The sequence below is a fragment of the Hyaena hyaena genome, unplaced genomic scaffold, assembly GCF_003009895.1.
Source record: "Hyaena hyaena isolate Hyena2069 unplaced genomic scaffold, ASM300989v1 scaffold_916, whole genome shotgun sequence".
In the NCBI taxonomy this organism is placed as follows: Eukaryota; Metazoa; Chordata; class Mammalia; order Carnivora; family Hyaenidae; genus Hyaena; species Hyaena hyaena.
In genome coordinates, this window is record NW_024081548.1 from 207750 (window position 1) to 223120 (window position 15371).

Consider the following 15371-nt stretch of genomic DNA (forward strand, 5'->3'; position numbering starts at 1 on the left):
ATAAATAAATAAATAAACTGGACAGCAACATCCAGAATAATGAAACTTGACCACCTTCTTACACCATACACACACACACACACAAAATGAATATGGTTGAAAGAGCTAAATGTGAGACCAGAAATCATCAACGTTCTAGAGGAACACCTCTGTGACCTCGACTGCAGCAACTGCTTACTAGACATGTCTCTGGAGGTAAGGGAAATAAAAGCAAAAATGAACTATTGGCATCTCATCAAAATGTTAAAAATTTTTTTTTTACAAACCATGTTAGTTTGGACACACCTAGTTGTTTAACCTTAACTACATTAACTTAAATTACTTCAAGTAAACAATGTTAGAATTCTTAGAAACTTTTTTTCCTTTTTTTTTAATCTCTTAAGAGGGTTCCAAATATTTATTTATTTATTTATTTATTTATTTATTTATTTATTTATTTACAAATGGTTTATTGTCAAGTTGGTTTCCATATAACACCCAGTGCTCATCCCCACAAACACCCACCTCCGTGCCCATCTCCTCGCTCCCCCCCACATCCATCAGTCCTCAGTTTTTTCTCAGCATTAAGAGTCTCTCATGGTTTGCCTCTCTCCCTTTCCCGCACCATTTCCCCCCTTCTTCTCCCCCATGGTCCTCCGTTAAGTTCCTCCTAATCCTCCTAAACGTGCAAACATATATTTGTCCTTCTCTGCCTGACTTATTTCGCTCAGCGTAACACTCTCAAGGTCTATCCATGTTGCTACACATGGCCAGATTTCATTGTTTCTCATTGCCATGTAGTATTCCGTTGTATTGATAAACCACATCTTCTTGATCCATTCGTCCGTTGATGGGCACTAAGGCTCTTTCCATATTTTGGCTATTGTTGAGAGTGCTACTATGAACATTGGGGTCCATGTGCTCCTATGCATCAGCATTTCTATATCCCTTGGGTAAATTCCTAGCAGTGCTATTGCTGGGTCATAGGGGAGTTCTATTGTTAATTTTTTAAAAATGTTTTATTTTTGAGAGAGAAATAGAGACAGCATGAGCAGGGGAGGGTCAGAATGGGAGGTCAGGATCCAGGCTCTGAGCTAGCTGTTAGCACAGAGCCTGACGCGGGGCTTGAACCGACGAGCCATGAGATCATGACCTGAGCCGAAGTCAAATGCTTAACCGACTGAGCCACCCAGGGGCCCCTCTATTGTTAATTTTTTCAGGAATCTCTGCACTGTTTTCCAGAGTGGCTACACCAGTTTACATTCCCACCAATAATGTAGGAGGGTGCCCATTTCTCCACATCCTCACCAGCATCTCGAGTTCTCTCATTTGCTCAATTTAGCCACCTTTGCTGGACTCAGGTGGTATCTCAGTATGGTTTTGATTTGTATTTCCCTGATGAGGAGGGATGCTGAGCATCATTTCATGTGTCCATTAGCCATCTGGATGTCCTCTTTGGAGAAATATCTGTTTATATCTTCTGCCCATTTATTTACTGGGTTGTTTGTTTTTCGGCTGTAGATTTTGTGAGTTCCTTATACATTTTGTATATTAACCCTTTATCTGATATGTCATTTGCAACTATCTTTTCCCATTCCATTTGTTACCTATTAGTTTTGTGGGTTGTTTCCTTTGCCGTGCAGAAGCTTTTAATCTTGATGAGGTCCCAATAGTTTATTATTCTTCTTGTTTCCCTTGCTATTGGGGATGTGTCAAGTAAGAAGTTGCTGTGGTGGAGGTCAAGGAGGTTGTTTCCTGCTATCTCCTCTAGGGTTTGGATGGTTTCCTGTCTCACGTTCAGGTCCTTGATCCATTTTGAGTCTATTTTTGTGTATGCTGTGAGAAATTGATCTAGTTTCATTCTTCTGCATGTTGCTGTCCAGTTCTCACAACACCATCTGTTAAAGAGGCTGTCTTTTTTCCATTGGATATTCTTTCCTGCTTTGTCAAAGATTAGTTGGTTGTATACCTTTGGGTCCAACTCCGAGTTCTCAATTATATTCCATTGGTCTATGTGTCTGTTTTTGTGCCAATATCATACTGTCTTGATGATGACAACTTTGTAGTAGAGGCTAAAGTCTGGGATGGTGATACCTCCCGTTTTGTTTTTGTTTTTCAGTATTACTTTGGCTATTCGGGGTCTTTTGTGGTTCCATACAAATTTAAGGATAGTTCTAGTTTTGAGAAGTATGCTGGTGAAATTTTCATTGGGATTACATTGAATGTGTAGATTGCTTTGCGGAGTAATGACATCTTAACTATATTTATTCTTCCTATCCATGAGCATGGAATGCTTTCCATTTCTTTGTGTCTTTTTCAATTTCCTTCATAAGATTCCTTTAGTTTTCATCATACAGAGCTCTTGTATCCCTGGTTAGGTTTATTCCTAGGTATTCTATGTTTTTTTGTGCAATTGTGAATGGGATCAGCTTCTTGATTTTCTTTCTGTTGCTTCATTGTTGGTGTATAAAAATGCAAACGATTTCTGTACGTTGATTTTGTACCCTGCAACTTGGCCGAATGCTTGGATCAGTTCCAATAGGCTTCTGGTGGAGTCTTTCGGGTTTTCTATATAGAGTATTATGTCTTCTGTGAAAAGTGAAAGTTTGACGTCCTCTTGGCCAATTCTGATGTCTTTGATTTCCTTTTGTTGTCTGATGGCTGATGCTAGGACTTCAAGCACTATGTTAAACAACAGTGGTGAGAGTGGACATCCCTGTCGTGTTCCTGATTTCAGGGGGAAAGTTCTCAGATTTTCCCCATTGAGGATGATGTTAGCCGAAGGTTTCTCATAGATGGCTTTTATGATGTTTAAGTAGGTTCCTTTTATTCCAACTTCCTCTAGAGTCTTTATTAAGAAGGGATGCTGTATATTGTCAAATGCTTTTTTTGCATCTATCGACAGGATCATATGGTGTTTATCTTTTGTTTTGTTGATGTGGTGCATCACAGTTTTTGATCTGTGAATGTTGAACGGGCCTGTAACCCAGGAATGAATTCCACTTGATCGTGGTGGATGATTTTTTTAATGTGCTGCTGGATTCGAATTGCAGGGATCTTGTTGAGAATATTTGTATTCGTATTCATCAAGGATATTGACCTGTAGTTCTCTTTTTTAGCTGGATCTCTGACCGGCTTGGGAATCAGAGTGATGCTGGCTTCATAAAACGAGTCCGGGAGTTTTCCTTCGCTTTCTATTTTTTGAATAGCTTGAGAAGAATTGGGATCAATCCTGTTTTAAATGTCTAGTAGAATTCCACGGGAAGTCATCAGGTCCAGGTCTCTTATTTGTTTGGAGATTTTTGATAACTGATTCGATTTCTTCATTCGTTATGGGTCTGTTCAGATTTTCTATTTCTTCCCGTGTGAATTATGGTAGCAAGTGTGTGTTTAGGAATTTGTACATTTCTTCTAAGTTGTCCAATTTGTTGGCATATAATTTTTCATAGTATTCCCTGATAATTGCTTGTATTTCTGAAGGGTTGGTGGTAATAAGTCTATTTCCATCATAATTTTGTCTATTTGGGTGCTCTCTCTTTTTGATAAGTCTGGCTAGAGGTGTGTCAATTTTGTTTATTTTTTCAAAAAACCAACTCTTGGTTTGATTTATCTGTTCAACTGTTTCTTAGGTCTCAATGTTGTTTATTTTTGCTCTAATTTTTTTTTTTTTTTAAATTTCTCTTCTTCTACTGGGTTTAGGGCATTCTTTTTGCTCTGCCTCTAGTTCCTTTAGGTGAGCTGTGAGATTTTGGACTTGCGCTTTTACTAATTTCTTGAAATAGGCCTGGAAAACAATGTACTTTCCTCTTAAGACTGCCTTTGCCGCATTCCATAGGTTTTGGATTGTTGTGTTTTCATTTTCATTTATTTCCATATATCTTTTATTTCATCTCTAATTACCTGACTGGCCCATTCGATCTTTATAGGGTGTTCTTTTACCTCCATGTTTTTGGAGGCTTTCCAGACTTCTTCCTGTGATTGATTTCAAGATCAAAGCATTATGATCTGACAGTGTGCATGGTATGATCTCGATTCTTTTATATTTATTAAGGGCTGCTTTATGTCCCTTTATGTATGTGATCTATCTTGGAGAATGTGCCATGCACACTTGAGAGGAAAGTAAATTCCCTGTCCTCAGGATGTAAAGTTCTAAATATATCCGTCAGATCCATCTGGTCCAATATGTCTTTTAAGTCCATTATTTCTTTAGTGATTTTCTGTCTGGTTGACCTATCAATTGCTGTAAGCGGAGTATTCAAGTCCCCTGCTATTAGCACATTCTTATCTACAAGTTTGTTTCTGTTTGTGATTAATTGTTTTAGATATTTAGGAGCTCCCATATTTGGTGCATAGACATTTATGATAGTTAGTTCTTCCTGATGGATAGACCCTGTAATTATTATGTAGTGCCCTCTTCATCTCCTGTTATTGTCTTTAATTTAAAGTCCAGTTTATCTGATATAAGTATAGCTACTCCAGCTTTCTTTTGATTTCCAGCAGCATGATATATATTTCTCCATCCCCTTACTTTTAATCTAAAGGTATCTTACGGTCTACAAGGAGTTTCTTGTAGACAGCATATAGATGGATTTTGTTTTTTTATCCATTCTGCTACCCTATGTCTTTTGATTGGAGTATTCAGCCCATTTACATTCAGTGTTATTATTGAAATATGTGGGTTTAGAGTCTTTGTGTCCTTTGTGGCGTTCATGTTTGTGGTGTTGTCTCTGGTATCTCTGTTCCTTGCAACATTTCCTTCAGAGTGTCTCCCTCAGGATTTCTTGTAGGGCTGGCTTAGTGGTGACAAATTCTTTCAATTTCTGTTTATTTAGAAAGCCTTTTATCTCTTCTTTTTTTTGAATGACAGGTTGCTGGATAGAGGATTCTTGGCTGCATATCCTTTCTGTTTATCACATTGAAGATCTCCTGCCATTCCTGTCTGGCCCTCTGAGTTTTAGTAGGTAGGTCTGTCTCCACTCTGATAGGTTTCCCTTTGTATGTTAGGGCCCTTTTCTCCCTAGTTGTTTTCAAAATTTTCTCTATGTCCTTATATTTTGCCATTTTTTACTATGATATGTCGTGCAGAAAATCGATTTAAGTTACGTCTGAGGGGAGTCCTCCTAGCCTCTTGAATTTCAACTTCTACTTCCCTTTCCAGGTTGGGGAAGTTCTCTTCTATAATTTGTTCCAGCACTCCTTCAGCACTTTCCCTCTCTCTTCCTCTTCTTGGATTCGTATGTTATGGATATTGTTGCGTCTGACCGTGTGCTGAGCTCTCTAACTCTTCTTTGTGTTCCTGAATCAGTTTGTCTCTCTTTTTTTGTCAGCTTTTTGTTTTTGTATAATGGTGTCTTCTAAATCACTTATTCTCTTCTCTGCCTCTTCAATCCGTGCATCGGAGGCCTCTAATTTATTATGAATCTCATTTATCGCATTTTTTAATTCATCATGCCTATTTTTATTCTCCATTTTGTCTGCAGCCGTTCTTTCTTTGATGTCCCCTATGCTTTTTTCAAGCCCAGCTATTAATTTTATGATTATTATTCTAAAATCTTGTTCAGATATGCTGCTTATATCTGTTTTGGGCAGTTCATTAGCTGTCTATTCTTCTTGGAATTTCTTTGGAGGAGAGCTCTTTCGTTTCATCATTTTAGTTTTCGTTCTGGCTCTTGTTAGTTTTAAAGACTTGTTAGGCTCCCTTCACCTGTGAGCGCTGCTGTATCCAAGAAGACTGTTTGACTGTCCAGGGCCTATCCTTTCTGAGACTGTTTTTTGAATGGTATCTCTTGGTCTCTCTTGTTGAGACCTTGGTTATTTTATTTTCCTTCTTGTAGTGATATTTGGGACTCTCCACCATGTGTACTTTGACATGTTTCTTGAGGTTGCCCTAGAGAAGAAAACATAGTGACAAACACACAGGGAGTAGGGGTACACAAATGCACAGACAAATCCAACTAACATGTAAACTGAGAGGGAAAACGAATAAGTTAAGATGAAAGACGGAGGAGGGAGGGCGAATAATAGAAAATAAAATATACATAAAAAGGTCAAAAAGAAGAAAAGAAAAGGAAAAAAGAAGGAATCCGATGGACAAAGAACGGTTTAAAGCATATAACCAGATTTCCCAGCTACAATTAAATAGCCGGGCGTATGCGGTGCTGGTTGAAGAGCATAGAGAAATAGTGAGAAGACAGGGCGGTGAGGAGGCAAAATTGGAAATAGAATCAATAGGCAGAAGGGACAAGAAGCTTTTTTCAAAGAGCTAAAGGGTGGAATATGGTTGGAGAGGTGAGAGGGACGCTGATGTCATCCAGAGAAACTATATAGTCTAATTACTCCTAAGAGGAAGAGATGAAAATGTCGGTAGGTGTAAAATTTACATCTACGGAATGGACTAGTTGTGATTGTTTAAGCAAGCCGGTGACCAGAGTTAATCAGGTCAGTGCTCTGGGAAAAAAAGAAAGAAAAGAGAAAAAAAACATAAAACAAAACAAAACAAAAAAGGGGGTGGGAGGAGGGCAGCTCTCAAGCAGGGTTGGGCATGGTGTGATCCAATGCATCAGGCTGGAGTTCTGCCTTGGCGGTTGTGGGGAGGGTGGCGGCGCTCCAGTCCATTCTTGAACCAAGCGCAACCTTGCTTTTTTGGGCCTCTCAACTCCCCATACCAGGGGCGCAGCCAAAGTTGGTTGCGCTCTTCAACCCAGGCCAGTCCCATTCTCCAAATCCCAGTCCGTGCACCCCACTAAAATTTCTGTAGACACAACTTCGCAGTTTATCCCCTTGGGGCAATTCCAAGCTTCCTGCCTAGCTCTGAGGGTGGAGCCAGAATTGCTGCTCTCTTCTCTTGGTTGGGCTGGCGAGCATGGGCGGGGGTTTGCCTGCTGGGTGCGCGGAGCCCGCTGGAGTGAGGAAAACCAGGTCCCTCTATGTCTTGTTACCAGAAACAGGAACTAGCGGGCAAATCTCCCAGTTTTTAGCTCTTTGCCTTCCCTCTAGAGTTCCAGCCAGCCATGAGCTCTGATGTCCAGTGCCCACATGTGACTCCTCCAGGGGTCCAAGCCAGCTAGGAGGACAATGGCGTGGCAGGCGCGCCGCTACTCTAAAAGCCCAGCCAGCCAGGAGCAAGCACAAAGAAGCAGTCCGTGCGCTCAACCCCTCCTGAACGAGTTGGTATGCGGGGACCTGGCGCGCAGGCATTTGGCGCACACGTTCTTTCTATGTCTGAGTAGGTTTTTCCCGGAGCGGACGTTTTTCTGTTTCGTACTCTCTCTTTTTCCCCTCTCAGTCCCCGCAGAGGGGTATCGCCCCAGTCGCTGGAGTCTCCGATCCCGGCCCGATTTTATCTTCCTCAGTTCGCACTTACGTTAGAAGGCTTTCTCAGTGGATTCTGTGTCCTTTTTCTCCCAAGTCTTGGGTTTCATAAGGTTTCCTATGGCTTCTGATCTTTTCCGTGTGATGTATGGGCGCGAGTGCAAGTACGTAGCTCCCTACTTCTCAGCATCTTGCCCCTCTCCTCGACACTTTTCTTAAGAATCGTTATAATAACTCTCATCTCAGAGTATTTGTCTCACATTAAAGAGATTAATGTTATAATATACTTGTACCTTTGAGGTAAAAAATATTTAAACCAGGATAACATAGAGTACTGTAACTTCTGTGTAATTATCACCCCGTAACATCCCTTATTTGTTTTCTTCAATAATCAGTAGGAAGTAATAAATAAGTTTCCAAAAATCATCTAAAAGATATAAATAAGTGAAAGTGACAAAATTATTAAATTTGATTATTTTAAAGTTCTGTTTCATAGGTAGAGGATAAGGGTGGTGCATTGCTATTAGCTAAAGAATACTATCTTGGGGAATAAGGTTTAGGGGAATATTTCCTGGAATATTAATTTTATGTCTCTGAGAAGCCAAAGAATAGTTTAGAAGAAATCAAGAATTTTGGACACATATGATGTAAAAAATGCTTGTATGCATGTTCAACATAAATTGAATTTGTATATTGTAAAATTTAAATTTGAAAGTGAGCAAACAGGACAAAATTGAAATCGTACAGGAAATAGATTGTATGTTTTTCCTTTTTTTTGAGGCGACTTCTAATAAATAGCAACTTTATAGGTATTTATTGAATACTTATCATGTGTCACACACTAAATAATAATGAGGGAATATACTATGAACAAAGTGATAAAATCTTTTCTTTTATCAAACTTACAGTTCTGTTAATGTGAAGCAGAAAGTAAATAGATAAGCAAATTATATGGATTCAATGATTTCTGATAATAATTATCATAAAAGGGGGGAAAGTCAGGGAATTATAACTCAGGATATCAACAGAAGATTCAAGAACCAAAGAAAGGCCATTTCACCCTATGGAAATTAAGAAAGCAAATAGCCTGGTGTTGAGGAATTGTGTTAACTCCAAGAATTCCAGTATGGATGGAGAAAGGCTAGGTCTTGTCCACCGCAAGTGGCTAGATATGTCAGTTAAACTCAACTTCTGTATTCTAAGATCTCATGATCACACTCTGACCTGATGTCATTTTTTTTTTCTGTGCAAGACACTCTGGATTAAATACAAAATGCTTATTTTGTTCCATCAGACTGTGTCACCTCTTTAGTTCTCTATTTCCACAGTTTTATTTTATGAATTTATCTTTACCCAAGAATGTAATACTGCATTAAACTGTGTCATTCGGATGAGAATGTTCAAGTAGTTCAACTGGTTTTGAAATTATCCTGGATTCAGTTTTTCCTTATGCAAAAACAATTATTCAGATTAATGGCATTATTTGTTATTTGCTGATATATTACATTGACTTATGTTTTAAAAAATACCTATTCCATTTTTAATGAGTTTTATAAACAACACAATATGGTTTAAGATATTTTCGAAACAAAAGAAGTGAAGGCAACTCCCATCCTCCAATAAATATATATTTTCTATACAAATTTAGTGTCTTTAATACATATTGTTTAATAACTGCATTTATAAGTCGTCTGCACATTTTTTATCAAAATTCTTGTCATTTCAAAATGTGATAAATTAATCTTTTTTCTGATTAATATGTAAGAGATTCTTATATAAAGCAGAACTTTAGCTTATGGTTTATTATTAGACACAACTGTAAAATATCTTTTTATATGATTGATCTCTTTTTTTTCTCAGAAATATACATTTAAAAATTTTTTTCAATTCCTAAATTCTTTTTCATGGTATTTTTTCTACAATGGCTTTGTCCATCGTTTAGGTAAATCTTTATCCGTACAGTTGTCTAGTTATTTTATAGTTTCATATTCTTTATATAATTAATCTATTTTATTGTTTTAAATTTTTTAATGTTTATTTTTGAGAGACAGAGCGTGAGTGAGGGAGGAGCAGAGAGAGAAAGAGGAACACAGTTCTGAAGCAGGCTTCAGCCTCTGAGCTGTCAGCACAGAACCCAATGTGGGGCTTGAACCCACAAACTGTGATATGACCTGAGCCAAAGTCAGACACTTAACTGATTGATACATCCAGGTGCCCCCAATTTTATTGTTTTAAATGTAAAAAGATTTAAAGTTCATTGCTCATTTGGTATTACATTTTCAAAGAGTTTTACTGAAGAATTTTTTCTCAGTTCACTGAATCACAACAGCAATTTTGCTGCTTGTATTTTCCTTTTTTAAAAATTTTTAAATGTTTATTTATTTTTGAGAGAAAGAGAGACAGATTGTGAGGGGGGAAGGAGCAGAGAGAGTGATAGGGAGACACAGAATCCAAAGCAGTCTCCAGGCTCTGAGCCATCAGCACAGAGCCTCATGTGGGGCTCAAACCATGATCCTTGAGATCATGAACTTAGGAGAAGTCAGATGCTTAACTGACTGAGCCATCCAGCAGCCCCGTTGCTGCTTATATTTTCAATGAGCTCTTCTACCATTATGGCAGGAAGCATCATATTCCATTGTCATTGTTATGACCAAAAATTAAACAATCTGTTCTGAGGAAAACATTCTATCTCTCATCCTCACTCTATCTCTTTTTCTGTCTGTCTCTTGTATATTTTCTCAAATTATGCACTAGAAACTGTTAGTCATTATGTAGTATTTATTAAGTAGCTAAAAATGTAGCTTCTCTAAGGCTTAGCTTTTTTCTTGTTAGCATATATAAATATATGAAGAGGAAATAGTAAAAAACCATGTTTTTAAAATCATTTTTACTAAACAATCCACTTCTTAATTCTTTTTGCCTTTCAATATGAGGAATTTTAAGAAATTCACCATTCCAGTATGATAAATGAAATAGAGTGTAATAAAATTTACATGACAAAACAATAATAGAAATAATAATTCTTGTGTGTGTTTTGACATACAAATTATACAATGAATATACAGCACAGAATTATTAATGATGAATAGAACACAATTATAATGTGTGCATCTTAAAATGCATATTTTTCTATACAATTCCAGAGAAACTAGCAAAGGTTCCCTTTACATCCAGGGAAATGTTATGCCTTCTGAATTTATTCAACTCTGATCTTTTATTTCTTTATATTTTAACTATTCTATCTTAAAAATAGAATTTCCTGGTTGGAAAGCAGATCAGTGTCAGAGTTGGGCAAACATAAGTCAGCTGATGAGTCACATGTGGACCTTCCTGTCTTGAGATCTTATCGTAGGCTCCCTCCTTCTGAGTGACACCTCAGTTAAATATATGACATTTTTTAGACACTAAGAAGTAGACAGAAAATGTATAAGCACTTTTTCCCATTTAGGAAAAATATTAGGGAAACAGAGGGGACTGGGATTTTAGAAGGTCCTTGGGGATCTATCCTTACAGGTAATTAGCTATTAGTCCTAAAATTTTACAGAGATATAGAAAATAAAAGACGTTTCATTTGTTTTCAGTAAGTGAACTGAGATAACACATTAGCTATTTTCAGTAGGCTGTTTTAAAGGATCCTTAGTAATTTAACTAAGCAATTTGTTAATATATAAGCCAAAAGTTTTGCAAGTCTTTAGTTTATTTATTCACACTACACATATACACTGAGTGGCTGTTGTTGTAACCATCCTGTTTTGGTTATTGGTCATAAAATTGGTACAAAAAATCAGAAAGAATTAAGACAATAATTTTTATTAGTCTAAAATTAATTGCATTTTTGAATCTATATGTATTTTTAATTTAAACTTTAATTAGTTAATACACAGTGCAATATTGTGTGCTTTTTATTATAAAAATGGAGGGAAATGCAAAGACGGATAACAAAGATATATAGTACTGTATAATATTTAGTAATTGTTATATGAAAGCTATTCACCCCAAGTTTTGAATAAAATTCAATAATAGCTATAAAAAAGCAATGTATTTACTTAAAGTATATAACATTGACTTTTAGACATCATATATCAAAAATAAAAGTTAATAAGAAAGAATAGTAAAATCACGTTATAAATTTACAAAATATTTACAAAAATACTTAAAACTGTTTTCTTTAAAAAATAATAATATTTCTGTAAAATAGTATTCAAACACTAAACTTAAGATATACGAAAGGAAATATGAACAAAAATATATTAATTTTGATCCAGGTTAATATTGATTAGAAATATACAAAAATAAAATTTAAAAAGTATCTTAAGAAATGAAGACCAGAAAACAGCTAAAACTGGGTAGGAGAAGAAAAAATGTTCAAAAATCTCTGCAAAAATAAATCAGAAAAAAAATATAAAAAACAAATTAGAATTTGAAAACCAAAAAATATTCAAACATAAAATAGAATTACTATATTTGAAAAATATAACTGAATAAACGCAATGAACCAGATACTCATATATTTCAAAATTTGATAAACATGATCAATATTTATATATTCTGGAAAAAATATAGGACTATATGAATAATTTGAGAATTCCTAGGAGATCTGCAGAAGGAAATATCAGGTCACCTATTTGGAGTCAAGTAGGATAATTACTGTATTTTCTTTTTATTTTTATAATTTAAATCCAAGTTAGTTAACATATGGTCTAATAATGATTTCAGGAATAGAATTTAGTATTTCATCACTTACATATAACACCTAATACTCATCCCAACAAGTGCCCTCCGTAATGTCCCTCACCCATTTAGCCTATCCCACCACCCAACCCCCATCAGCAACCCTCAGTAGGTTCTCTGTATTTAAGAGTCTCTTACGGTTTGTCTTCCTCTCTGTTTTCATCTTCTTTTTCCAGACCTTTCCTTATGTTTTTCTGTCTTATTTATTAAATTCCACATATGAGTGAAATCAAGATATTTGTCTTTTTCTGACTGACTTTTTGATTAGCATAAATCACTCTAGCTCCATCCACGTTGTTGCAAATGGCAAAATATCATTCTTTTGGACAATCAAGTAATATTTCATTGTGTATGTGTATATACATACACCTTAATCATTGATCCATTCATCATTCAATGGAAATTTGGTTTGGGCTCTTTCCATATTTTGGCTATCGTCAGGAGTGCTGCTATAATCATTGGGGTGCATGTGCTCCTTCAAAACAGCATTTTTGTATCCTTTGGATAATTACCTGGTAGTACAATTGCTGGGTCATAGGGTAGTTCTGTTTTTAAATTTTGAGGAACTTTTATATTATTTTCCAGAGAGGCTGTACCACTTATTCCCACCAGCAGTGCAAAAGTGTTTCTCTTTCTTCATCTTTAATTTCCTGTTTAACCCATTCTTTCTTTGGTAGGGTATTCTTTAATATTCAAGTATTCATGGTGTTTTCAATTTTTTTCATGTAGTTGATTTCTAGTTTTATATCACTGTAGTCTGAAAATATGCACAGTATGATACTGATCTTTTTGTGCTTGTTGAGGGCTGATATGTCTCCCAGTATGTGATATATTCTGGAGAATGTTCCATGTGCACTTAAGAAGAATGTGTGTTCTGGTGCTCTAAGATGAAATGTTCTGAATATATCTGTTAAGTCCGTATATCCGGTTGAGTGTGTCATTCAAAGCCATGTTACCTGGTGTAGTGAACAAAATGACAAAAAGACAAGACAGACAAAGACACAACTCCTGCCGGAGGGAGAAAAATCTCCCCAAGCCTTCGTGGGGTTTATTTTTATACCCCGGTAGCTGGACACATACCAAAATCTAAGAAACGCATTCTTCTAGCCAAGCACATTCCAAGGACGGGGGGAACAAAGGGAGACAGTGACCACAGCATATCTACTAAGAAGCCTGCCCAGAACTCCAGCCTCCTCCCTATTTTCAAGGAGGGCACATTCCCTCGTTTGCGAGCGGACCATTAACCCTGGATATTGTGTGCAGGCCCATTGGCAGAACATCCTGTATGCAGTCATGCTCCGCCCAACCATTCTTTCTTGTGGTCACTGTTGGGCTCCTACATCTCCCCCTTTTTTCTGAGAAGCAGTAGCAAGCTGTAAGGCAGCACAAATGCGTTGTCTATCCTTTTTTAGTTGTTGCCTTCTTCGCCAGCACCAGAAGACTACAATAATAACACAACATAAGAGTATTATAAGCAAGGTATTCCTGAAAGTAGTTCCAATCAGAGTAGATACATGACCAAGAGAATTCAAATTATTCATCCCTTCCTGTAAACCCTTTAACAGACCAGACCCAGTAATGTCAGGTAGCGTTTTGCTGAATGTAGACAAAATTTGTAGCTCTAACTCCATAATTTCCTTAGTTAGGTTTTGATGTCCTGCTAATGACCTCTTCACCTTTTCCCAGCCCTCACTCATGTTGAAAGACACAGGTGTTATACATAATTGAGGGGAGTTCCAATCACATTTTAACATACTTCTTGTGGATAAAACAGTTAATTGATCCCCAAGCCAAGAAACAGTATGTTGAAGATTGAGTACATCAGTTGCAAGTTGTGTATCCAAATCTCGTTGTTGTTGCCACAATAAATGAAAGTCTTTATGCCACTCCCGTACAAAGTCTGCTGTTTGGATTCCTTGATGCAAAGCAAGTCCAGCCACAGCAGCGGTTGCAGTAATTGCAGCCACTGCAAGAACTGAAGCTATGATTACTCCAAGCATGCGTCGGGATCGGTGAAGCAAGGTCTCTACAGCAGCTACTAAATGAGATACAGCAAAAGAGTCCGACCAAGGTCTTGTCAAATTTACAGGTAGCCATACTTCAGTTTGAGTTTTAACAACCACCAATGAAAAATCAGAGTTGTTGGTTTGTGTTTCAAAAATTTTCCACCATGACTGATTTACACATTGTGTTAAATTACAATCATTACATGATATAGACCCCTCTGTAGCATTCCAAGTCCATTTCTCATACGACAATGCAAAGAGGTATTTTATACAAGCTGTAGCAGAATAAGATTTATTAACATGCAAATTAACATGAAAGGGACCTGAACTATCAGTCATATTCAAAGTATAGTTTCCCGACCATATAGTGAGATTCCCTGAAACTGCCCATAATTTCCAAATTTTCCCTTGAAAGTGGGGATACCCTAACAATTGCAACTGAGGGGAAACAAGTGCAAACTGCTGCCGTTTTACGGTTTCATTACCATTACCCATTAAAGTACCATTAATTCGATACCATTTGAGAGTTTTGTTAGACCATTTTTCTAAAAGTTGGCCATGATCAGGGCTCCAATCTACAATAACAAATCCAGAATAGTTCATGACCTTAAAAGGCCTATAACCTCGGCAACTTTCCCATTCCAAAGAATCTAAGGAAGGAATAAAAAAATTAGAAGAGCAGAATGGTATAAAGGTATCAGGATGGTGACTCATTGGCGTCGTAGACGTGTTGAATCCCCTGGTGGAAATAAGCACAGTAAAGACAGCAGGATGATAATTATTATATGTTACCCCCCAGGTATTATAAGAGTAATGATTATGCTTTCTTGTAGAGAGGCAAAAGGGATGTCCTCCAATGTTCAAGGGGAGGCCCTCCACTGCAACAGTAACATTACTTATGCTATATTGATTAATATGATGATATAAATGTTCAATTCCTCCACACACGGGTGGTGGGAAGAATGCAGTTTCATTGGTGCATACCTGTACTTCAGGTTCACCCCAAGAGATAGCTCTCACAAGAGGAGGATTAGGAACATAAGCCCAATAGGTACGTTCTATCGCTTGCGCATACATTACCTGACAGGTAATTACAGCCATCATAGCCAACAGCAGATTAGTAGAATTAAAAGGTTGCCCAGTATTTTTTTAAATTTTTTAATGTTTTATTTATTTCCAGGAGAGATATGTCTCTAGACAGCGTGAGCAGGGGAGGCTCAGAGAGAGAGGGAGTCACAGACTGAAACAGGCTCCAGGCTCTGAGCTGGCAGTCAGCACAGAGCCCGACGCGGGGCTCGAACCCACGAACCGCGAGATCATGACCTAAGCGAAAGTCGGACGCTT

General features: G+C 37.2%; 1 protein-coding gene across 1 annotated transcript; it reads right to left on the minus strand.

Moving 5' to 3' along the window:
- Positions 1-13343: 13343 nt before the first annotated feature.
- LOC120222838 (endogenous retrovirus group K member 6 Env polyprotein) lies at positions 13344-15128 on the minus strand. Its single transcript, XM_039220842.1, has one exon. It carries the CDS (start codon positions 15126-15128, stop codon positions 13344-13346), a length of 1785 nt encoding a protein of 594 aa, XP_039076773.1.
- Between the last annotated feature and the right edge of the window lie 243 nt (positions 15129-15371).

What these genes read in the sequence shown, in the direction of transcription:
- LOC120222838 (XM_039220842.1), bottom strand. Translation starts at nt 15,128, where the DNA reads ATGGCTGTAATTACCTGTCAGGTAATGTATGCGCAAGCGATAGAACGT.